At 43.8% G+C, this 26,013-nt stretch overlaps 1 protein-coding gene across 2 annotated transcripts in view; it reads right to left on the reverse strand.

Moving 5' to 3' along the window:
• The window catches only part of rbpjb (recombination signal binding protein for immunoglobulin kappa J region b), a 79,677-nt gene that overhangs the window by 20,414 nt on the left and 33,250 nt on the right, over nt 1-26,013 (reverse strand). For both annotated transcript variants that reach the window (XR_006770563.2, XM_014206508.3), the window contains exons 2-3: nt 18,960-18,998; nt 3,787-3,882 (exon numbers count right to left, since the gene is read on the reverse strand). Coding sequence is in view for 1 of the 2 variants with exons in the window: in XM_014206508.3 (XP_014061983.1) it covers nt 3,787-3,882; nt 18,960-18,998 (135 nt within the window). In the remaining variant the exon portion in view is untranslated. The remainder of the gene's footprint in view (nt 1-3,786; nt 3,883-18,959; nt 18,999-26,013) is intronic.

The raw sequence follows: 26,013 nt of genomic DNA on the forward strand, positions 1-26,013 counted from the left end.
TGTCAGAGGAACTTGGAGTTAGTCAAAAAACAGTTATTCTGTCCGGAACTCCTCTGCCATGTGAAAATGACCACCATGGCAGACGGGACAAAACATATATACTTATGTGGTGTTTTGTGTTCGTGCACATAATGACATTACCCAACCTCCCCTAGTAAAACTAATCCCGGTCCAATAGTGAATGACTCAATCGTGAGTGAATAAGTGTCAGATAAGAGAAATGGGACATATATAAAATGTTCTGTTTTTGGAGGCTTTATGACCAACTATGAAAACTCGAATGACTTGAAGTCTGATGTGTCCCAGGGTGCATTGCTACAAAAGGGTCGGCCCCCAAAACAGGCCCCCCTCACCATTACCCCCAAAACGCCCCCCTCACCATTACCCCCAAAACAGGCCCCCCTCACCATTACCCCCAAAACAGGCCCCCCTCACCATTACCCCCAAAACAGGCCCCCCTCACCATTACCCCCAAAACAGGCCCCCCTCACCATTACCCCCAAAACAGCCCCCCCTCACCATTACCCCAAAACAGGCCCCCCTCACCATTACCCCAAAACAGGCCCCCCTCACCATTACCCCAAAACAGGCCCCCCTCACCATTACCCCAAAACAGGCCCCCCTCACCATTACCCCCAAAACAGGCCCCCCTCACCATTACCCCCAAAACAGGCCCCCCTCACCATTACCCCCAAACAGGCCCCCCTCACCATTACCCCCAAAAACAGGCCCCGCTCACATCTTCTGTCCTGGTCAGTGTGACTTTAACCAGAGGACAGAGGAGAGTAGAGGACTTCAGCTATTTAACAAACACATACTGACACACGAAGTCACACACACGCACGCAGTCACACACGCAGTCACACACGCAGTCACACACACAACGCTGCTCCTCCTCTCTCGTGCTCCAAAACTCAGAGGTGTCACAGTGTTGGCTGAGGGCTGCTGATTTACTAAGACATAGTTCTGGTGTGATGGCAGGCAGGGCTTCAATGATCAGACCCAGCCAAGAGGAAGGGGGAGGGAGAAAGAGGGAGAAAGAGAGGGCTTTCAGAAGTTATTCAGAACCCTGACTTTTTCCACATTTTGTTACATTACAGCCCTATTCTAAAATAGTTTTTTTAAATCCTTAGCAATCTACACACAATACCCCATTAAGACAAAGCGAAACAGTTTTTTAGAGATGTTTGCAAATGAATTAAAAACAAAAAACAGATACCTTATTTACATAAGTATTCAGAACCTTTGTTATGAGACTCTAAATTGAGCTCATGTGCATCCTGTTTCCATTGATCATCCTTGAGATGTTTCTACAACTTGATTGGAGTCCACCTGCGGTAAATTCAATTGATTGGACATGATTTGGAAAGGCACACACACAAGTCTATATAAGGTCCCACAGTTGACAGTGCATGTCAGAGCAACAACCAAGCCATGAGGTCGAAGGAATTGTATGTAAAGCTCAGAGACAGGATTGTGTCGAGGCACAGATCTGGGGAAGGGTACCAAAACATTTCTGCAGCATTGAAGGTCCCCAAGAACACAGTGGCCTCCATCATTCTTATACGGAAGAACTTTGGAACCACCAAGACTCTTCCTAGAACTAGACGCCCAGCCAAAATGAGCATTCGGGGGAGACGGGCCTTGGTCAGGGAGGTGACCAAGAACCCGATGGTCACTCTGACAGAGCTCTAGAGTTCCTCTGTGGCGATGGGAGAACCTTCCAGAAGGACAACCATCTCTGCAGCACTCCACCAATCAGGCCTTTACGGTAGAGTAGCCAGATGGAAGCCACTCCTCAGTAAAAGGCACATGACAGCCATCTTGGAGTTTGCCAAAAGGCGCCTAAAGACTCTCAGACCGTGAGAAACAAGATTCTCTGGTCTGATGAAACCAAGATTGAACTCTTTGGCCTGAATGCCAAGCGTCACATCTGGAGGAAACCTGGCACCATCCCTACGGTGAAGCATGATGGTGGCAGCATCATGCTGTGGAGCTGTTTTTCAGCGGCAGGGACTGGGAGACTAGTCAGGATCGAGGGAAAGATGAACGGAGAAAAGTACAGAGAGATCCTTCATGGAAACCTGCTCCAGAGCTCTCAAGACCTCAGACTGTGGTGAAAGTTCACCTTCCAACAGGACAACGACCCTAAGCACACAGCCAAGACAATGCAGGAGCGGCTTCGGGACAAGTTTCTGAATGTCCTTGAGTGGCCCAGCCAGAGACCGGACTTGAACCCAATCAAACATCTCTGAAAAGACCTGAAAATAGCTGTGCAGCGATGCTCCCCATCCAACCTGACAGAGTTTGAGAGGATCTGCAGAGAAAAATGGGAGAAACTCGCCAAATACAGGTGTGGCAAGCTTGTAGCATCATGCCCAAGAAGACTCGAGTCTGTAATCGCCGCCAAAGGTGCTTCAACAAAGTACTGAGTCAAGTGTCTGAATACTTACATAAATATAATATTTAACGTTTCTATAAATTAGCAAACATTTCTAAAAACCTGTTTTGGCTTTGTCATTATGGGATATTGTGTGTAGATTGATGACGGGGAAAAAAACAATTTAATCCATTTTAGAATAAGGCTGTAACCTAACAACATGTGGAAAAAGTCCAGGGGTCTGAACACTTTCCTAAGGCACTGTATACATAGATACAGAGAGAGACAGAGAGAGGAGAACGAGAGAGCGAGAGAGATATGCAAGGTCCCCTCCAAGGCATTATTCTGTCTAATCCCCTACAACTGGATGACCATATTCAGAACAGCTCATTTACTCCCTACACACACCCCATCCACCATTCTAACCTAACATTAGTACAGCAACTAGGAAACAGTCTACCCACTTCTACCCAGTCATAACCCCCTACCTACCACAGTGTGCTCCCCAACCCTGTAGCCCTACCATTCCCCTGCCATCTACCCTTTAACCTCCTGGATGTGCCCTGCAGAAAACTTAACCGCTTAACCCTGTCTGGACGCAGTAGGAAATGGAAAGCCGGAGGGGCCAAAACACCTACATCACACACAGACACAACGGAATGTGACCTAGCTTTTTTTCTACCTCCTTTTAGTCCATACTATTATCCCTTGACCTATTGACTTATAATGAAACAGGGAACTCTTCAACGTGCCTTTTTGGGTAGGGACTGTGTTAGTTACTATACCAGGTATGGTGGTAGCAGTACCATGCTGTGGGGATGTATTTCAGTGGCAGGGACTGGGAGACTAGTCAGGATCGAGGGAAAGATGAACGGAGCAAAGTACAGAGAGATCCTTGATGAAATCCTGCTCCAGAGCTCTCAAGACCTCACCCCAGGCAGGGTCTGTGCGAGGTACCACCCCAGGCAGGGTCTGTGCGAGGTACCACCCCAGGCAGGGTCTGTGCGAGGTACCACACCAGGCAGGGTCTGTGCGAGGTACCACACCAGGCAGGGTCTGTGCGAGGTACCACACCAGGCAGGGTCTGTGCGAGGTACCACACCAGGCAGGGTCTGTGCGAGGTACCACACCAGGCAGGGTCTGTGCGAGGTACCACACCAGGCAGGGTCTGTGCGAGGTACCACACCAGGCAGGGTCTGTGCGAGGTACCACACCAGGCAGGGTCTGTGCAAGGTACCACACCAGGCAGGGTCTGTGCGAGGTACTACACCAGGCAGGGTCTGTGCGAGGTACTACACCAGGTAGGGTCTGTGCGAGGTACTACACCAGGTAGGGGCTATGCGAGGAATGTGGGAAGTATGGAAGTGTGTGGAAAGTTGTGTGTAGGGTAAGTGATGGTTGATTACCTTTTTTCATTGCCATAAGATTTCTGGGCAACTTTTGCATGCAGGATCAGGACAGTTTGGTCTCCTCGCTCCTTCAGGTAATTCCTCATCGCTTCTCTGTGAAGAAGGGAAGAAGTTAGAAACAGAGGGATGGAAAGAGGGAGACATGAGAGAGAGGTTTGTTATTCATCCATTTATATAAACAAGTTATAGATGACAGAAGCGACAGAGATAAAGTAAACTGAACAAAAATATAGAAGCAACATGCAACAATTTCAACGATTTTACTGAGTTACAGTTTATATAAAGAAATCAGTCAATTGAAATAAATGAATTAAGCCCTAATCTATGGATTTCACGATTGGGCAGGGGCACAGCCATGGGTGAGCTTGGGAGGGCATAGGCCCACCCACTGGGAGCCAGGCCCAGCCAATCAGAATGCGTTTTCCCCACAAAAGGGCTTTATTACTGACAGAAATACTCCTCAGTTTCATCAGCTGTCCAGGTGGCTGGTCTCAGACGATCCCGCAGGTAAATAAGCCGGATGTGGAGGTCCTGGGCTGGCGTGGTTACACTGCAGTCGTGAGGCCGGTTGGACGTACTACCAAATTCTTTAAAACAATGTTGGAGGCTTATGGTAGAGAAATTAACATTAAATTCTCTGGCAACAGCTCTGGCGAACATTCCTGCAATCATCCGGCCAATTGCACGCTTGAGACATCTGTAGCAATGCGTTGTGTGACAAAACTGCACATTTTATAGTGGCCTTTTATTGGCCCTAGCACAAGGTGCAGCTGTGTAATGATCATACCGTTTAAATCAGCTTCTTGATATGCCACACCTGTCAGGTGGATGAATTATCTTTGCAAAGGAGAAATGCTCACTATCAGGGATGTAAAAAAATTCACTCAAAATTTGAGAGAAATAAGCTTTTTGTGTGTATGGAAAATGTCTGGGATCTTTTATTACAGCTCATGAAACATGGGACCAACACTTTACATGTTGCATTTATATTTTGTTCAGTGTAGATAAAACCAAAAAACAGGAACATGAAAACTCCGGGTCAATAAAACTAACATTTTAAACATGGAGAGACGGGAATATTTTGACAAGTTCCAGTTTGATTAGCCAACTCTCTGGTGTGCTGAAGGTTGTGTTGCTTACACACACACACTCTGCACACACAGACCGCTCACACACAGACACATGGACACACACAGTTCGGTGCCAAAAGCTATGTTCTCTCCAGCTGGGCTGACTGAAAGGAGGGAGGGAAAAATAAAACACCAAAGTCCTGAGCTCACCACCAAAGAATCCACATCTCGTGTCAAAATGTTGCAAGGCCCGTGCTCCAATTACTTCTGTCACCTAAGCAAAAACATAAATGGGTTTCCATCGCATTTTCAACTCTACTGATGGTTTTGGCACAACAAATGTTGCGTTATATTAGCGAATGTGCCCACTCTGCTCTTAGCAACAGTGCTCTAGCCAACAGCTACCAGCTACATTGCGGGTATAGCCTACATAATGAGATTATGGACAAAAGAGCAAGATTTCTATGGTCAAACGGAAGTCAAGATAATAAACTGTCCCGAGTCGTAGCGGGAGAACCGAACACCATGACATCGTGTGGCTCAGTTTACTTTGATATGATGGTTATTATATCAATGTCTGCGCATAAAAGCATTTCCACCGCCATTTCTCGCATAATTCATTTTACCGGCACAAAAAGATCCAACCTTGTCTAGGGTATTTTGTTTGGTCAACATTTGGAAATTTGACCGACAAATGTGCTGTTTCCATCAGGCCTGTCACAAAAAAAAATGTATCCGACGTACTTTACTGGCATAAAAAAGGTTGGATAGACACCTGGTTACTGTGTGTGTACTCGTTGAAAAGCACACAGCTAAAGATTTTCAGACTAGCAGGGGTCAAGGGTGACCCTGAGCAGACACAATGGCCCATTTGCACAGATGTCAGTGTCACCTGACATGTCCAGTGACACAGAAAGGGAGTCATACACATACACACATTAGGGCTGGGCGATATGGCCAAAATATATATCACTAGATTTGTTTTTGACAGGATGATGCAATTTGGCGGTATCATGCTATTTGGCGGGATGATGCTAATGATGCCATTTGGCGGGACGGGACGATGCCATTTGGCGGGACGGGACGATGCCATTTGGCGGGATGGGACGATGCCATTTGGCGGGACGGGACGATGCCATTTGGCGGGACGGGACGATGCCATTTGGCGGGATGATGCCATTTGGCGGGATGATGCCATTTGGCGGGATGATGCTATTTGGCGGGATGATGCTATTTGGCGGTATTTGAGGTTTCTGAATAATACAAGTTCTATGAGTAGTGCTTGACCTTAGGGTGGCAACACATACATTTTAAGTGTTTTCAAATGGGGCTTTCTGCATTCTGATTGTTTTATACTGTTCAATCAAACTTCAACCAAAAGGTGATATTGCAATTTTACATTTTTGTTTTTTACCTTTATTTAACTAGGCATTTAAGAACAAATTCTTATTTTCAATGAGATTTTTACCTCGTCAGCTCAGGGATTCGATCTTGCAACCTTTCAGTTACAAGTCCAACGCTCTAACTACTAGGCTTCCTGCCGCCCCAATTGCGATTGGACTTGTGTGAACTGTTGGAATCATGGAAATTACTAGGGGTAATTGTGGGAATGATTATTCTAATTCTATAGTTAGAATGTAATACTGGGCACTTTGAACACAGTGTTGTTTGACATGACAATGAATGAAAAAGCCATGGAGGCATTATTGTGACAGGGGTAGGAACCAAAGTGTTGGTTAGTGTTTCCCAGGGGAGTGGGACCCTATAAACTTTGACTACATTAAATGTTCTCTTACTTCATGTAGTTAACATATTTCATGCGTCCCCTATTTCTCTCGGATTTAGAAGATACGGTTGCACAAACGTGCTGATTTAGGCCTCCACCAGCACTGCTATCAGGCTGTATTAGCTAGATAGCTAGCCAACTAACGCAGCTAGCTAGAGATTAGCAGCTAACACTATTTTATCCACAACTTGATAAAAAAAAATAAACATACTTGCCGTTTGCAGACAGTAAGACACACAAACTAATAGTGTAATTATAGAACGCTTGTGGATTTAAATTAAGAAGCGGAAACAGCATCATTGTCATCAACATATTGTTGCATCTGCTGCACAGACTGAAGAGAATGGTTGACAAATTATCTTGTGGTCGAAAAACATCAACTGCACTCCATGAGCGAGCAGGGGCGGGTGGCGCATCACATTTAACAAACCATACATTGGTTATAGAAGGGCAAGTAAAAACCAAAACTGGTCCGTGCATCAATAGTGGTGTCGAGTAAAATGCAGTATACCACCCAGTCCACACAATAGACAGGCCTATTTTATGGAAAGCAAAGAGCCCCCTGAACCACGAGAGGGAGGGATAGAAAGAGGGAGGCAGGGAACCACGGATTACTACACTTCACTAACCCTTAATGGAAAGACCAAGGCCAGAGAGAGATGGATGGAAAGAAAACAGACCACTCTGCGGTGCCTATAATCATCTGAGAGAACAGAACAGAGAGAGAACAGATTCTAAACCTAAGCCACGTCTAATGATTTCTTTCTTTTAATGAGTTCAAAATCGACACCACTCTGCGGTGCCTATAATCATCTGACGGACACCACTCTGCGGTGCCTATAATCATCTGATGCTACAGTGATCTCCTCCACTGATATTTCTACATGTTGCTTTGGCATGGCACTGGGCGTGCACACACACAGGAACCCACAGCCCTGAGTGATTACAGGGGAACACACTCGCTCAGCTCAGAACACGGTCATGTCATGCTCACAGGGTGTCATTGGACACCACTGATACTGATTGTGACCTTCCTGCCTAGAGGGTGACATCAGATATAAGACTAAGGTGGAAAAGAGATGTGGAATTAACGTGACCCCTAGACACTGGTCTGAGGACAGTTTTGCACTTCCCTGCCTAATGGTCACTATTTGGATATGTGGTGGGTAGGCTGATCCTGGATCTGTGCCTAAGTGACAACTTCTAGGGGGGGGGGGGGAACAGCTGTCATATTGGCGAAGCTATTTTGTAGTTTGTTTTTCTCGTTGGTCAGTTGTGTTTGTAGCTAGTACCTCGAGTTGCCAGAGCAGGGGAAATGAAAGTTCCAGATTTCACCCTAAAGATGAGACTTTTGAGGAAGTGTGTGGGTTAAGATTCACCCCAGTGTGTTGTTGCCACCTCACAAATATGGCTGCTGCCCTGTGGATGACTGGAGGTACACTACACGATTTGTTGTTGGATCAGAGCTGACTGGCAGAGATGGCCTCAAAGCTAACCAAGAAAAAAATGAAAGAAAGAGAGAAAAGAGTGAGATTGCTGCAGCATCTAGAGTAGAAAATAGCCCGTTTTTGTTTAGTTTTTTTACCTCACAAGCACTGGTTGATTGTAGAGCTGGGAATTGCCAGGGACCTTATGATACGATATTATCACAAAACTGAGTTGCAGATACGATATGTATTGAGATTCTCATGAATTGAGATTCGATACTGTGATTTTATTACAATTCGATGTTCCAAACATATTGCTCACCGTATGTCTGCTGCACAAGAACGAGAGAGAGCCATGAGAAAACCAGTTTTGATCATGGAAATAATTTAAAAGATGGAGAACAAGCTATTAAGAAAAAAATACAGGTTTCGGTGGAGGTTCAGCAAACAGGCGCAAAAATAATATTGCAATATATTGTCAAAAATAACATCACAATATGTAACTATCAATTTTTTCCCCCCATCACTAGTTGATAGTTAAAGTAGGATTAGAGTGTAACAGGACTGTTCTCCACAAAAACGATGGGATATTCCAAAAGCAGATCTTGGTCAAAAACCAATGAATGCATTTCAATCCTGGTTACAAATGGTTGGTCCTATAGTAAGACTGTTGTCCCATGTTGGTTCAGAAGTTCATACTAACAGTCCTGGGGGACGACTGTTGGTTAAGATGTGGTTGTTGTCGTAGAGCATTTGTGTGTGAAGGCAGTGAAGGGAGCACCATTAAATCTCTTACACCCCTGGAGTGGCCAGATGGCACAAGGCCAAGTTCAACCAGCATTCACACATCATGTTCTCATTCTCTCTCACACACACACGGGTTTCTGTTAAGAAAATATGTGGTGCTGGACATTTGACCGGCAACATTTTTTAATTACCCACTGTGATCAGAATGACATAAGTCACATTTAGATTATGGTAATTAATTATAACGGAACATGCAAATGGAGGATGCAACAATGTGCGGTCCTTCTGACTGAAATCTGACCTGCATTTTGAAGAGGTTAGAATAACTGTCCACATTAACTTTCCCTCAGCCAACAAGACGAGTACCGAACATCAACATCACCAGCCTATATCAATCCACTATCCTCCATAGTAGACGATTTGACCTATTCTATTAGTCAGCTTGTCGAGAAAGAAATAGCCTATTCCAAACAGACTCTTGGACAGGTGTGGGACAATAGATTCCAAATTCATACAATTTTAATGCTGATAAAAACAATTCATTTCTTCACATTATAAGCGCAGCAATGCACACAAGGCAGTAGGCTACATTCAAATGTTCGTTCCATAATGCAATTGGCGGGAAAACAGCGTTGTCCAAAAAGGGTAGTGCACATGAAAACGGTTTCATGGGACAGATGTAATTTAGACATTTTGATCATCTAATAGGCTACTTTGAAGCAAGGTATTCATAATATGTATTAAAACGTTCAGGTTTCAAACAATTAAGTATATGTTTTAAAATGCGCTCGTGCTGTCTGACAGATTTTATCTCAAAGGCTCTGTATCTGGATGCTGTAAGTGTGTGATAAATAACAAATATACTGTACACATGTACCAATTTAAATCCACTAAATTATTCTAATTAAATCTATAGACCAACAGCATGACCAGTCAAACGTACAGTGCAGTCGGAAAGTATTCAGACCCATTGACTTTTTCCACATTTTGTTACGTTGCAGCCGACAGGTAGCCTAGTGGTTAGAGCATTGGACTAGTAACTAAAAGGTTGCAAGATCGAATCCCCCAGCTGACAAGGTACAAATCTGTCGTTCTGCCCCTGAACAAGGCAGTTAACCCACCGTTCCTAGGCCGTCATTGAAAATAAGAATTTGTTCTTAACTGACTCGCCAAGTTAAAAAAAGAATACAATATTTCATATGAATGGCCTAAATGGATCAACTTTCACTTAAATAAATAAAAATCTAAAATTAAATCAATCTACACAGATAATTTTAGCACATTTTGTAAAAAATAAAAAAAACGGAAAAATCTAATTTACATAAGTATTCAGAGCCTTTACTCACCCTTGGCAGTGAGTCTTCCTGCGTATGACGCTACAAGCTCAGCACACCTGTATTTGGGGAGTTTCTCCCATTTTTCTCTGCAGATCCTCTCAGGCTCTGTCAGGTTGGATGGGGAGCGTCGCTGCATAGCTGTTTTCAGGTCTCTCCGGGCTCTGGCTGGGCCACTCAAGGATATTCAGAGACTCGTCCTGAAGCCACTCCTGCGTTGTCTTGGCTGTGTGCTTAGGGTCGTTGTCCTGTTAGAAGGTGAACCTTCGCCCCAGTCTGAGGTCCTGAGGGCTCTGGAGCAGGTTTTAATCAAGGATCTCTCTGTACTTTGCTCTGTTCATCTTTCCCTCGATCCTGACTAGTCTCCCAGTCCCTGCCGCTGAAAAACATCCACACAGCATGATGCTGCCACCACCATGCTTCACCGTAGGTATGGTGCCAGGCTTCCTCCAGATGTTACGCTTGGCATTCAGGCCAAAGAGCTCAATCTTGGTTTCATCAGACCAGAGATTCTTGTTTCTCATGGTTTTAGGGTTCTTTAGGTGACTTTTGGCAAACTCCAAGTGGGCTGTCATGTGGCTTCCGTCTGACCACTCCAACATAAAGGCCTGCATGGCTTGGTTTTTCCTCTGACATGCAATGTAAACTGTGGGACCTTACATAGGCAGGTGTGTGCCTTTCCAAATCATGTCCAATCAATTGAATTTACCACAGGTGGACTCTAATCAAGTTGTAGAAACATCTCAAGGATGATCAATGGAAACAGGATGCACCTGAGCTCAATTTTGAGTCTCATAACAAAGGTTCTGAATACTTATGTAAATTAAAAACTTGTTTTCGGTTTGTCATTATTGTGTGTAGATCCCGTGTCCCGTGTGGCTCAGTTGGTAGAGCATGGTGTTTGCAACGCCAGGGTTGTGGGTTCGATTCCCACGGGGGACCAGTACGTAGAAGAAAAAAAAAAATGTATGAAATGTATGCATTCACTACTGTAAGTCGCTCTGGATAAGAGCGTCTGCTAAATGACTAAAACGTAAAAAAATAAAAATAAATACTATATACATTTAATCCATTTTAGAAGAAGGCTGTGACGTGGAAAAGGGGAATGGGTCTGAATACTTTCCGAATACACCTGTCGGTTGTTTTGCTCTAAAACGCCAAAAGACTTGTCTGAAAGTAGCCAGGTACCAGTTTAAAAAAAGAATGAATAGAAGTAATGTATACATGGAAGTAGTTTGTGCCTAAAAAAAGGGGTTAAATATGTTTTAAAAAATATAATTCCATGATCTCAGATATAGGACAGACACTTTTTTGTTTACTATCTGTTTTTCCATGTATGAATCTGTTATTCAATGCCTTTCTATGGGCTAAGAAACATCCTCTCACTGTCAACTGTGTTTATTTTCAGCAAACTTAACACGTGTAAATATTTCTATGAACATAAGATTCAACAACTGAGACATAAACTGAACAAGTTCCACAGACATATGACTAACCGAAATTGAACAATGTGTCCCTGGACAAAGGGGGGGGGCAGCCCTCACCCTCCGATCCAACAGGTCCCAGACATGCTCAATGGGCTCTTTGCTGGCCATGGCAAAACACTGACATTCCAGTCTTGCAGGAAATCACACACAGAACGAGCAGTATGGCTGGTGGCATTGTCATGCTGGAGGGTCATGTCAGGATGAGCCTGCAGGAAGGGTACCACATGAGGGAGGAGGATGTCTTCCCTGTAACGCACAGCGTTGAGATTGCCTGCAATGACAACAAGCTCAGTCCGATGATGCTGTGACACACCGCCCCAGACCATGACGGACCCTCCACCTCCAAAATCGATCCCGCTCCAGAGTACAGGCCTCAGTGTAACGCTCATTCCTTCGACGATAAACGGAAATCCGACCATCACCACTGGTGAGACAAAACCGCGACTCGTCAGTGAAGAGCACTTTTTGCCAGTCCTGTCTGGTGAGGACCTGCCTTACAACAGGCTTACAAGCCCTCAGTCCAGCCTCTCTTAGCCTATTGCGGACAGTCTGAGCACTGCTGGAGGGATTGTGCGTTCCTGGTGTAACTCGGGCAGTTGTTGTTGTCATCCTGTACCTGTCCCGCAGGTGTGATGTTCGCATGTACCGATCCTGTGCAGGTGTTGTTACACGTGGTCTGCCACTGCGAGGATTATCAGCTGTCCGTCCTGTCTCCCTGTAGCGCTGTCTTACGCGTCTCACAGTACGGACATTGCAATTTATTGCCCTGGCCAGATCTGTAGTCCTCATGCCTCCTTGCCTAAGGCACGTTCACACAGATGAGCAGGGACCCTGGGCATCTTTCTTTTAGTGTTTTTCCAGAGTCAGTAGAAAGGCCTCTTTAGTATCCTAAGTTTTCATAGCTGTGACCTTAATTGCCTACCGTCTGTAAGCTGTTAGTGTCTTAACGACCGTTCCACAGGTGCATGTTCATTAATTGTTTATGGTTCATTGAACAAGCATGGAAAACAGTGTGTAAACCCTTTACAATGAAGGTCTGTGAAGTTAATTTAATTTTTACAAATTATCTTTGAAAGACAGGGTCCTGAAAAAGGGAAGTACATTTTAGTACGCAGTAAGGCCAAATTCATTGTTTAATCAAATACATTTTTTACATTTATTTCTAACTAAAATTCTAAATCAAATAACAAAATGACCCTTGGTATGACCATCTTAAAACAATGTAAGCTTAGTTAGCAATGTTAGCAATGTAAGCTTAGTTAGCAATGCAAGCAATGTTAGCTTAGTTAGCAATGCATTGCTATGTTAGCTTAGTTAGCAATGCATTGCTATGTTAGCTTAGTTAGCAATGCATTGCTATGTTAGCTTAGTTAGCAATGCATTGCTATGTTAGCTTAGTTAGCAATGCATTGCTATGTTAGCTTAGTTAGCAATGCAAGCAATGTTAGCTTAGTTAGCAATGCAAGCAATGTTAGCTTAGTTAGCAATGCAAGCAATGTTAGCTTAGTTAGCAATGCAAGCAATGTTAGCTTAGTTAGCAATGCAAGCAATGTTAGCTTAGTTAGCAATGCAAGCAATGTTAGCTTAGTTAGCAATGCAAGCAATGTTAGCTTAGTTAGCAATGCAAGCAATGTTAGCTTAGTTAGCAATGCAAGCAATGTTAGCTTAGTTAGCAATGCAAGCAATGTTAGCTTAGTAGAACGCCCATCAGGATCAGACTCTAGGCTAACCAGGCAAAGGGTAGCTAACTAGAATGCTGGTGGTGACTGGTTAGCTACGAGGAAGCAATGCACGGTATGCATAATCGGAGGCGGAGCAGAGCTGAGCCTGTCTGCCCACACTCATCACTTGCTCCCCCACAGCTCACCAGCTGAACAGAACTGCACTTGTCTCGATTTAGTCAACTGAAATGAAAAATCTGTTTTTTCTGGGTCTATTTAGTCAATTCAAATCAAATTAACATACACATATTTAGAAAATGTTATTATGGGTGTAGCAAAAGCTTGTGTTCCTAGCTCCAACAGTGCAGTAGTATCTAACAATTCACAACAATACACACATCTAAAAGTAAAATAATGGAATTAGGACGAGCAATGTCGCAGTGGCATTGACTAAAATACAGTAGAATACAATACAGTATATACATGTGAGATGAGTAAAGCAGTATATAAACATTATTAAAGTGACTAGTGTTCCATTATTAAAGTGGCCAGTGATTCTATGTCTATGTATATGGGGCAGCAGCCTCTAAGGTGCAGGGTTATGTAACCGGCTAGTGATGGCTATTTAACAGTCTGAGGACCTTGAGAAAGAAGCTGTTTTTCCAGTCTCTCGGTCCCAGCTTTGATGCACCTGTACTGACCTCGCCTTCTGGATGATAGCAGGGTGAACAGACCGTGGCTCGGTGGTTGTGGTTCTTGATGATCTTTTTGGCCTTCCTGTGACATGCTCTCAATTGTGCATCTGTAAAAGTTTGTGAGGGTCTAAGGTGCAAAGACAAATTTCTTCAGCCTCCTGAGGTTGAAGAGGCACTGCTGCTCCTTCTTCACCACACTGTCTGTGTGGGTGGACCATTTCAGATTGTCAGTGATGTGTATACCGAGGAACTTGAAGCTTTTCACCTTCTCTACTGTGGTCCTGTCGATGTGGATAGGGGCGTGCTCAATCTGCTGTTTCCTGAAATCCATAATCAGCTCCTTTGTTTTGTTGACATTGAGGGAGAGGTTATTTTCCTGGCACCACTCCGGCAGGGTCCTCTCCTCCTCCCTGTAGGCTGTTTTGTCATTATTGGTAAATCAGGCCTACTACTGTTGTGTCCTCTGCAAACTTGATGATTGAGTTGGAGGCCTGCGTGGCCAAGCAGTCATGGGTATACAGGGAGTACAGGAGGGGGCTGAGCACACACCCTTGTGGGGCCCCAGTGTTGAGGATCAGAGAAGTGGAGGTGTTGTTTCCTACCTTCACCACCAGGGGGCGGCCCGTCAGGAAGTCCAGGACCAAGTTGCACAGGGCGGGGTTCAGACCCAGGGCCCTGGGCTTAATGATAAGCTATGAGTTATAGTCTCATCAATTGACACTTGAAAAATAGGTGTTTGACTAATATTTTTTTGATGAAATGAACACTGGTTGAGTAGTTAACCTATTAACTACCCATCGGCCTCTGTCTATGTGGGCCATTTTCAATGAGAACAGTTGAAAGGAGAAGTGAGAACGGCTCATAAAGAGTTGTCAGATTGACCAGGGTACAGCACCCACTCAACTTCCTATATTCACACACACACACCCCTAACACGGACAGACTAACACGGACAGACTAACACGGACAGACTAACACGGACAGACTAACACGGACAGACGCGCTCTAACTTTCTATAATTTTTTTATATGATTTATATAACAGTGTTATGGACACACTGACAAACATGCGCTCACAAACACACACAGAGTAAGAACAAGAGGGGTGGGGTGACACAAGCAAGGCATAAAATTAACTTTTTGGTCCACCAGCCACTGTGGCCACCAGCCACTCAGATTTTTTACCAGCCCAAATTTTTTGCTAAATTTACACCAACAAAAACACAAAAAACAGATGAGCATGCTTTGTAAATGCTTCTAAAACAATAAATGTATTACTATTAAGAAGTGAGTCTTTTAACCAAAATATCACAGTTGAGGCAAAAATGTTCACCTGCCCCTTTAAGTGGTAACGTGGTAACGCGGCTAGTCATGTTTGTACCTGTAAGATAGACAACGCTTCAACTAGTCATCTCTTCCCTAGCAGTTGAAATTCAAACATAGAAAAACAACCTAGCTTGTGAACAAAACAATGGAAATAGCCAAGAAACACAAGGACAGACTCACTTTAGATCAACTTTTATGCCTGTATGCAGCACTTCTAAAAGTGAATCTTTCACTCAGCTCTTCACATGTGCACAGCCCCCAACCAGGCAGTGTTGCAATGCAAGGTGGGATAGATAGTCTATAGGATTTGTAGTTCTTTGACTTTGTGCGATTAATTTAGCAGCTATGAAACAAAATGGCAGAAATACTTTGAAAACAGCTACTGCAGGACCAGTGGTGTAACTTTTACTTTATTTTCTTTAGGAATGTAGTAATCTACATTTTACTCCATACATTTTCCCTAAAGCCCAAAAGTACTTGTTACATTTTAAATGCTTAGCAGGTCAGGAAAAAGGTACAATTCACACACTTATCAAGAGAACATGTGGTCATCCCTACTGACTCTGATCTGGCGGACTCACTAAACACATGCTTCATTTGTAAATTATGTCTGAGTGTTGGAGTGTGCCCCTGGCTATCCGTACATTTTCAAAAGAAGAAAAATGGTGCTATCTGCTTTGCTTAATATAAGGAATTTGAAATTATTGATACTTCTAATTTTGATACTTAAGTATATTTAGAACCAAAAAATGTTTTACTTTTACTCAAGTAGTATTTTACTGGGTCACTTTGACTTTTACCTGAGTAACTTTCTATCAAGGTATCTATACTTTTACTCAATTATGACAATTGGGTACTTTTTCAATTTTTATTCATGAATGTGAGTGAAATACTCACACTGTGGAGCCCTGACCACCCACCAATGTGGCCGGTGAAATAGACCAAACGCACAGCCGACACTACAACAGCCATGCAACAACAAAACAACAAAAGATGACCGGAACACAACACACAAACAAAAGAGACATGCAAGGAGACGCGAGGTACGCAACCACACAAGAGATGCCACAGCACATCAAAAGGAAAACTGAATAGGAGATTGCCGGACAGGAGAATGGAGGACAGATCTATACTACACAAGTCAATACTGGACAGAAAAACTAAACATGCAATGAAAACATGTTGGTAGAGCATGGTGCTTGCAATGCCAGGGTTGTCGGTTCGATTCCCATGGGGGACCAGATGAAAATGTATGCACTCACTAACATTACTTACTGTTAGTCGCTCTGGATAACAGCATCTGCTAAATGACTAAAATGTAAACGTAAAATTATGTTTAAACAAGCCAAGAGTCACATGGACACACCAAGCAAAGGGGACAAGTTAAATGACAACGGAAAGCTACAGGCTAGCGGTGTACAACGGAAAGCTACAGGCTAGCGGTGTACAACGGAAAGCTACAGGCTAGCGGTGTACAACGGAAAGCTACAGGCTAGCGGTGTACAACGGAAAGCTACAGGCTAGCGGTGTACAACGGAAAGCTACAGGCTAGCGGTGTACAACGGAAAGCTACAGGCTAGCGGTGTACAACGGAAAGCTACAGGCTAGCGGTGTACAACGGAAAGCTACAGGCTAGCGGTGTACAACGGAAAGCTACAGGCTAGCGGTGTACAACGGAAAGCTACAGGCTAGCGGTGTACAACGGAAAGCTACAGGCTAGCGGTGTACAACGGAAAGCTACAGGCTAGCGGTGTACAACGGAAAGCTACAGGCTAGCGGTGTACAACGGAAAGCTACAGGCTAGCGGTGTACAACGGAAAGCTACAGGCTAGTGGTATAGCTTTGTGTGCCACTGGCAGAGAGATTGACAGACAGAGACAAAGGGCAAAGTGGGGGTCAGTAATGATGTGTCTGCGTGTGTGGAGTTAAGCCGGGCTACAGATACGGCACAGCAGACAGCATCTGTCCAGTGTATCTGTCACAGTGTCTAGCTACACCAGAATAGAGTGGAATCACCCAGACCCCCCCCAGCGTCGTCCGGGTTTGCCCGGGGTAGGCCATCATTGTAAATAAAAATCTGTTCTTAACTGACTTGCCTAGTTAAATCAAGGTTAAATCAAATTAAAATACACTTTTTTTTTTTTTTTTTTAAACCTGCAGCTGGCTAGGACAGGGCGGGGCACACACACACACACACACACACAGAGTCAAAAGGTACACATATATACACACACACACACACACAGAGGAAAAAAACACAGTCTTCGAGCCCTATTGGTGAGCGCCCCTTTGGATCACAAAGGGGACATGACACCCGTCCTCAACACAGGACCCTTGGGTTAAATGAAAACATCAACAGTCACGTCAGTCAGCATACCCTCTCCCATTGTCATTAAGGCATAATGGGCTGAGAATTGACTGTCAGAGGAAACTGAAACCCCCCCCCCCCCCCCCCCAGTCAACTTAATTTGTGACGTCAGGCACATTCTAGTTCATTAAAATCACATGACAATAAATAAGGCCTACATTCATATAGGCTACAGGTAAGTGTAAAATTGAGTCAGATCTCACAGCATATATTATAGATTTTCATTTTCAGAATGAGTCTCAAGTGTCTCCGAAGTTTCCCCTGAAACATTGGTGACCAGGTTTCTTCTCCAAAGCAACAAAGCCAGCCAGGCAGCATTTCAAGCAGTCTACAGTGTGTTTTGTATCAGCTGAACAGTGGAACAGCCTGGCTGACAGTGGGGCCCTGACTTTTAGCTGCCCCCGTCACTTCCAAACTAAAATCAACAGGGCCACGCTCTGGGGTAACTGCAACACAGACACAGCTGCACACACACACCTTTCATAGACAACATCTCTAAACTAACTACAGTGTCTTTCTCCTGATCGTCGGTAACAACAGTCTTCCCTGTGGTTCAGTTGGTAGAGCATGGTGAGCATGGTGTGTGCAACGCCAGGGTTGTGGGTTCGATTCCCACAGGGGGCCAGTACAAAAAATACATTTTAAAATTTTAAAATGCATGAAATGAAATGTATGCATTCCCTACCGTAAGTCGCTCTGGATAAGAGCATCTGCTAAATGACTAAAATGTCAAATGTAAGTGTTTGGTGAATGGAGAGGGGGAGAGATCAAAAGGCGGAGAGGCCAGGGCCCCCTCCAAAACAACACTTGTGTGTTCCAGAGAATGCTCAATCCATCATTTTCCCCTTATAGTGGCACGCGTACATACACACAGAGATAGATATTAGGTTTTGTTGTGGAATTGTTAGATATTACCTATTAGATATTGCTGCACTGTCGGATCTACAAGCATAGGCATTTCACTACACTCACAATAACATCTAACGTGTCTGTGACCAATAAAATCTGATTTGATAGGCACACACACACACAGAAATATCCTCCTCTCTCTTTCTCCAGGCTGACTGACCAAAGGACCAACAGACCAGTCTCCTGGCCTCATCTCACCCCTAACCATAACAAGCCCTGTTGAACTGTCTGTGAATAAAACAAGCATACTGAAATGTGTGTGTGTGTGTGTGTGTGTGTGTGTGTGTGTGTGTGTGTGTGTGTGTGTGTGTGTGTGTGTGTGTGTGTGTGTGTGTGTGTGTGTGTGTGTGTGTACACTCACCTTGTTAGGCGCTGTGGTTGAGGGCGCTCCCCAAACTTCCTGCAGAGAAAGCGAGAGACCAAAACTTGAGTACGCAGCTAAACACACACACACACACCAGGTAGGAGATGAGAAAGCACACCTGGTTACAGACACAGAGAGAGAGAGAGACAGAGAGAGAAAGACAGAGACAGGCAGCTGCTGTCCTTGTGGCCTTGGCAGCATGAGACCATGTGACACAGTAGCCAAACACAGACAGGTGGCGAGGACGGACGCTTTAACACAGAGAAAGAGAGAGATGAGGGAGAAGAGAGAGAGGGAGAGAGAAAGAAAGAGGGGGAGAGCGAGAGAGAGTGAAAGGTCGCCGTAGGCAGACAGGCTATGTGCACACTACCCACAAAATGAGGTGGAAACTGAGCTGCACTTCCTAACCTCCTGCCAAATGTATGACCATATTAGAGACACATATTTCCCTCAGATTATACAGATCCAAAGCATTCGAAAACAAATCCAATTTTGATAAACTCCCGTATCTACTGGTTGAAATACCACAAGGTGCCATCACAGCAGCAAGATTTGTGACCTGTTACCACAAGAAAAGGGCAGCCGGTGAACAAACACCACTAACTATTTGCACATCGTTACAACACTGTATATAGACATAATGACATTTGAAATATCTTTATTATTTTGGATCTTTTGTGAGGGTAATGTTTACTGTTCATTTTTATTGCACTTTTGTTTATTATCCATTTCCCTTGCTTTGGCAATGTTAACATATGTTTCCCATGCCAATAAAGCCCCTTGAATTGAATTTGAAGTGAGTGAGTGAGTGAGTGAGTGAGTGAGTGAGTGAGTGAGTGAGTGAGTGAGTGAGTGAGTGAGTGAGTGAGTGAGTGAGTGAGTGAGTGAGTGAGTGAGTGAGTGAGTGAGTGAGAGGCTAAACCAGGTGATCTCATCTTAAACTTTGAAACATGAGCCACAAAACATTTGACATAAGTGATCTGTGAAAACAACCTTTAACACGTGATGTTACAGCTATAGTCATACCAGAAAAGAGACCTGTTTATTTTACAACAATGACATCATAGGAATACAACAGTCATTCCTATCCTACCAACACCGCTTTTTCTTCTCAAGCTATTTCTTTTAACACAACACTGCCCCGGGCATCACAACACTGCCCCGGGCATCACAACACTGCCCCGGGCATCACAACACTGCCCCGGGCATCACAACACTGCCCCGGGCATCACAACACTGCCCCGGGCATCACAACACTGCCCCGGGCATCACAGGGGGAAACGTATCACAACACTGCCCCGGGCATCACAGGGGGAAACGAATCACAACACTGCCCCGGGCATCACAGGGGGAAACGAATCACAACACTGCCCCGGGCATCACAGGGGGAAACTTGACGTGTTAGCAGTCTAAACCAGGAACCCAAGGATAACTCCTCCCCCCTTCATCCATCTACAGTATCTTCTGTATACGGTAAGGCCCTGCTCTGGGACTGCTCTTAGCATCCTGTAAGGCCCTGCTCTCGGACTGCTCTTAGCATCCTGGATGCTTTAGACACACAATGTTATGCAGAATACAACCTTAGCCCCAATTAGAGGTCGGCCGATTATGATTTTTCAACGCCGATACCAATTATTGGCGGGCCAAAAACTCCGATTAATCGGCCGATTTAATATAAAAAAAACATTTGTAATCATGACAATTACAACAATACTGAATGAACACTTATTTTAACTTAATATAATTACATCAATAAAATCAATTTAGCCTCAAATAAATAATGAAACATGTTCAATTTGGTTTAAATAATGCAAAAACAAAGTGTTTGGAGAAGAAAGTAAAAGTGCAATTTGTGCCATGTAAAAAAGCTAACGTTTAAGTTCCTTGCTCAGAACATGAGAACATATGAAAGCTGGTGGTTCCTTTTAACATGAGTCGTCAATATTCCCAGGTAAGATGTTTTAGGTTGTAGTTATTATAGGAATTATAGGACTATTTCTCTCTATACCATTTGTATTTCATATACCTTTGACTATTGGATGTTCTTATAGGCACTTTAGTATTGCCAGTGTAACAGTATTGCCAGTGTAACAGTATAGCTTCCGTCCCTCTCCTCGCTCCTACCTGGGCTTGAACCAGGAACACATCGACAAAAGCCACCCTCGAAGCAGCGTTACCCATGTAGAGCAAGGGGAAACAACTACTCCAAGTCTCAGAGCGAGAGACGTTTGAAACGCTATTAGCGCGTACCCGGCTAACTAGCTAGCCATTTCACATCGGTTACACCAGCCTAATCTTGGGAGTTGACAGGCTTGAAGTCATAAACAGCGCAATGCATTGCGAAGGGCTGCTGGCAAAATGCACGAAAGTGCTATTTTGAATGAACGCTTACGAGCCTGCTGCTGCCTACCATCGCTCAGTCAGACTGCTCTATCAAATCAGACTTAATTATAACATAATAACACACAGAAATACGAGCCTTAGGTCATTAATATGGTCGAATCCGGAAACTATCATCTCGAAAACAAAACGTTATTCCTGTTACCTTGCACAACCTTCAATGTTATGTCATAATGACGTCAAATTCTGGCAAATTAGTTCGCAACGAGCCAGGCGGCCCAAACTGTTGCATATACCCTGACTGCGTGCAATGAACGCAAAATGACACAATTTCACCTGGTTAATATTGCCTGCTAACCTGGATTTCTTTTAGCTAAATATGCAGGTTTAAAAATATATACTTCTGTGTATTGATTTTAAGAAAGGCATTGATATTTATGGTTAGGTACAGTCGTGCAACGATTGTGCTTTTTTCGCAAATGCGCTTTGGTTAAATCATTCCCCATTTGGCGAAGTCGGCTGTCTTTGTTAGGAAGAAATATTCTTCACAGTTCGCAACGAGCCAGGCGGCCCAAACTGCTGCATATACCCTGACTCTGTTTGCAAGAGAAGTGACACATTTTCCCTAGTTAAAAGAAATTCATGTTAGCAGGCAATATTAACTAAATATGCAGGTTTAAAAATATATACTTGTGTATTGATTTTAAGAAAGGCATTGATGTTTATGGTTGGAGCAACGTGTACCTAAGCGATTATATGCAACGCAGGACAGGCTAGATAAACTAGTATTATCATCAACCATGTGTAGTTAACTAGTGATTATGATTGATTGATTGTTTTTTATAAGATAAGTTTAATGCTAGCTAGCAACTTACCTTGGCTTCTTACTGCATTCGCGTAACAGGCAGGCTCCTCGTGGAGTGCAATGTAAAGCAGGTGGTTAGAGCGTTGGACTAGTTAACCGAAAGGTTGCAAGATTGAATCCCTGAGCTGACAAGGTAAAAATCTGTCGTTCTGCCCCTGAACAAGGGAGTTAACCCACCGTTCCTAGGCCGTCATTGAAAATAAGAATGTGTTCTTAACTGACTTGCCTAGTTAAATAAAGGACAAAAAAAAAAAATTACAAATAAATAAATCAATTAAATAAAATAATCTGTCAAATCGCCATCCAAAAATACCGATTTCCGATTGTTATGAAAACTTGAAATCGGCCATTCGGCCACATAAATCGGTCGACCTCTAGCCCCAATGTCAGTATCTGACTCCTACATGCCGAGAGAGATAGATGACTACAGAGAAAGAGAGACAGAGAGCGAGTCCTAAACAGAGAGTTTTTAAGGAAAACTCAGTAAGCATAGCCTTGCTATTGAGAAAGGCCACCGTAGGCAGACCTGGCTCTCAAGAGAAGACAGGCTATGTGCACACTGCCCACAAAATGAGGTGGAAACTGAGCTGCACTTCCTAACCTACTGCCAAATGTATGACCATATTAGAGACACATATTTCCCACAGATCACAAACGCCCACAAAGAATTTGAAAACAAACCCAATTTTGATTAACTTCCATATCTACTGGGTGAAATACCACAGTGTGCCATCACAGCAGCAACATTTGTGACCCGTTACCACAAGAAAAGGGCAGCCGGTGAAGAACAAACACCATAGGAAATGCAACCCATATTGAAGATGACAAATTTTCACCATTTGTCATTACAACACAGTACATAACGACATAGCGAGTTAACTCTCTGAGTGATGCATCAGTTAATGATTCCAGGCAGCTCTTCTCCTCCTCTACCCTGTCCTCAGGGATGCAAACTGCTGAGGGCACAAAAAGGTGACACTTTCCCTTTTTTGCACTGAAACACTTTAAAAATAAATCCCTGCTAGAGGGAAATGCAGGTTTTAACTAATTAAACAAAGAATATGATCTACATCATCAGCCTCTGTGTGTAAAATAAAAAGTGGTTCATGTGAAGCGAACTCACAACTAAATTATTGTAAGAAAAGCATTCCAATGTTATTTGTTACCTAGACTTTACTGCAAATGACACTCAAGTCGAGAAGAAAAAACAGTAGACCCTCTATAAGAGGAGAGGAGATATTTGAATGTGGAGAGAAAGAGGAAAGGGAGAAGAACGGAAAAAGACAAGTTAAAGCAACCAGAAATAAATAGTTGACTTTCTGGATTATTAAGAAAGCTAAACGTTTAATATGTGTTGGACCAAGTCCATTTCAACCTTATCTTTCTAAAACAGGCAAGTTCCTGCTTTATAGTAGGCTAAAGGCTTGATCAACACCATGGTCAAACTTTGCTGCAATCATCACCACAAACACTTGCCTAAATATCAGCATCATGCTCAGTGTTACAGATACAGGTATCCTGTGTGTGTTTTCTTTCCTTCTGCCCTATTCACAGGTGCTGCCAATCTGTCACCAATCTGAAGACACACCTGCTCCTTTTCCCTTACCCAATCACATCCCCTTTCCCTTGGTTTAAAAGGATCCCAATCAGTTCTCTGGAGATCTCTTGTTTTTACACCTACATGTCATTTTGTCCATTATCCTGTGAGTATTGTTTTGGTGTTTGACTTTGTTTGTTGGTGGGAAAAGGGGGTACCAAGACAAGTCGTCCATGGGCATACACTACCCGTAGGTAAATATTGTCTAAATACACTAGTTAGATCTGGGCGGACCACCCACTGTATTTTTGGTTCGTGAGCTAGCTGTTGTTAAAGCAGAAAGACTAGCTTAAGGGGGGTTTTGAATACTTATTATTTCTTTCCTTGGGTCCAGCTCAGCCCCTTTTCCAGCCCCCTTTACCGTGTGTTTAAAAATAAACCATGAGTGTTTGACGGTAGACTTAAGTTGTCTGTGGTTGTGGTTCTCACTATTCCTTTTCACTTCTATAATTCACATGAGTTATGTTACGCGTCTCGTTTCCATCCCCCCTAGACTGCAGGGCCAAAGGGATTCGTAACACTCAGGCCAGCTACGGTGATAACATTGTAAATATATCTCTCACACACACACACAACTAGATTAAGTCAATATCAGGCAATGAGAGGATATCACTTTCTCATAATAAAGAGCACAGCAGCGGCCTAAGGCACTGCGTCGCAGCCAGCCGCGAGCGGGAGACCCATGAGGTGAAGCACAATTGTCCTTGTCCCATCGTGCTCTAGCGACTCCTGTGGCGGGCCGGGCGCATGCAAGCTGACTTCGGTCGCCAGTTGGACGGTGTTTCCTCCGACACATTGGTGCGGCTGGCTTCCAGGTGCATTGTGTCAAGAAGCAGTGCAGCTTGGTTGGGTCATGTTTTGGAGGACGCATGGCTCTCGACCTTTGCCTCTCCTGTGTCCGTATGGAAGTTGCAGCGATGGGACAAGACTAACTACCAACTGGATATGACAAAACTGGGGAGAAAAGGGGGTTAAAAAATATAACTAAATACTCAAACAAAAATTATCAAGTCATTTATGGAGTGTGAAGTAATCATAAACTTCTCTGGTATAAAACTGGTTTCAAAAACACAAGGAGACATTGGAAAAAGCGAATCTCAAATGGTAGAAGTTTCAGGCTTGTTGCTATCTCTCTGAGGCGTAGCTTAGAGATGGTGTCTCTGGCCATCACAGCACTTAGTGTGAAAACCAAGTTCCAGGAAAATCACAGCTCTTTCTTCACAGCACTATGTACAGACTGCAAACACACAGGGAATATTTATTGGTTTGCTTGATCGCTTATTTGTGTGGGGGATTTTCCGGCGCAATCTTTAAATAGGCCTAGTGAACCACCGCAAGCACCAGCTAAGAAAATGACAGAAAATAACAAGAAAAGGAGGGGAACACACTCAGTGTGTCAGAGGTCCAAAACCAATTTAGATCAGTGAAGAAGAGGTGGAGGTAGACTGTCTGGCAAATCATTTTTAATTTTATATATATTCTTTACACCTTTATTTAACTAGGCAAATCAGTTAAGAACAAATTCTTATTTACAATGACGGCCTAGGAACAGTGGGTTAACTGCCTTGTTCAGGGGCAGAACGACATCTTTACATTGTCAGCTCGGGGATTCGATATAGCAACCTTTTGGTTACTGGCCCAACGCTCTAACCACTAGGCTATAATACCTTCATTTACACTTTTATTCAGAAAGAGGTATGCCTTTCTGTCCTTCAGCCAGCTGGGTTCACTTCCTGGCCTCAGAGGCCCAACAGCACACTGGGATTAAAAATAGCCAGCTGTCAATCAAAACACTTGACGACCCAAAGAGTGCTAGCTAGCGTACGTCGAGACGGACATAAAATGTCTCTTGTTATTTTTCTGTCTGGACGAGTGCAGCAAAACAAGCTAACCCCGGATGGTGGATGCTGAATGGAGGGAGGAAGAGAGGGGGAAGAAAGGAAATGAGAATCAAAAAAAAAAAAAAAGATGTCTGGTCTGTTGGTGACACTTCCACCTCTTCAGAGAGGAGGCCAATAGAGGAAAAGGAAGCTCTGTCCAAAAGGGGATTTCTGTTTCTCTCCCGCCGCTATCACTCTCTCGCTTCCTCCCGCCTCCTCACTGCAACTGGTTCAGTCTGCAGCACTTTGTTTTTGGGAGTTCATTTACACAGAGACAACTTCCCCAGTCAGACAGTGCTTATGTTCTTTAGTCTATATACAGTTAATTAGGACAGGGAAATAAAACACTGAAGTGTTGGAATGTATTCA

Source organism: Salmo salar, chromosome 07, assembly GCF_965601325.2.
Source record: "Salmo salar chromosome 07, fSalSal1, whole genome shotgun sequence".
NCBI lineage: Eukaryota > Metazoa > Chordata > Actinopteri > Salmoniformes > Salmonidae > Salmo > Salmo salar.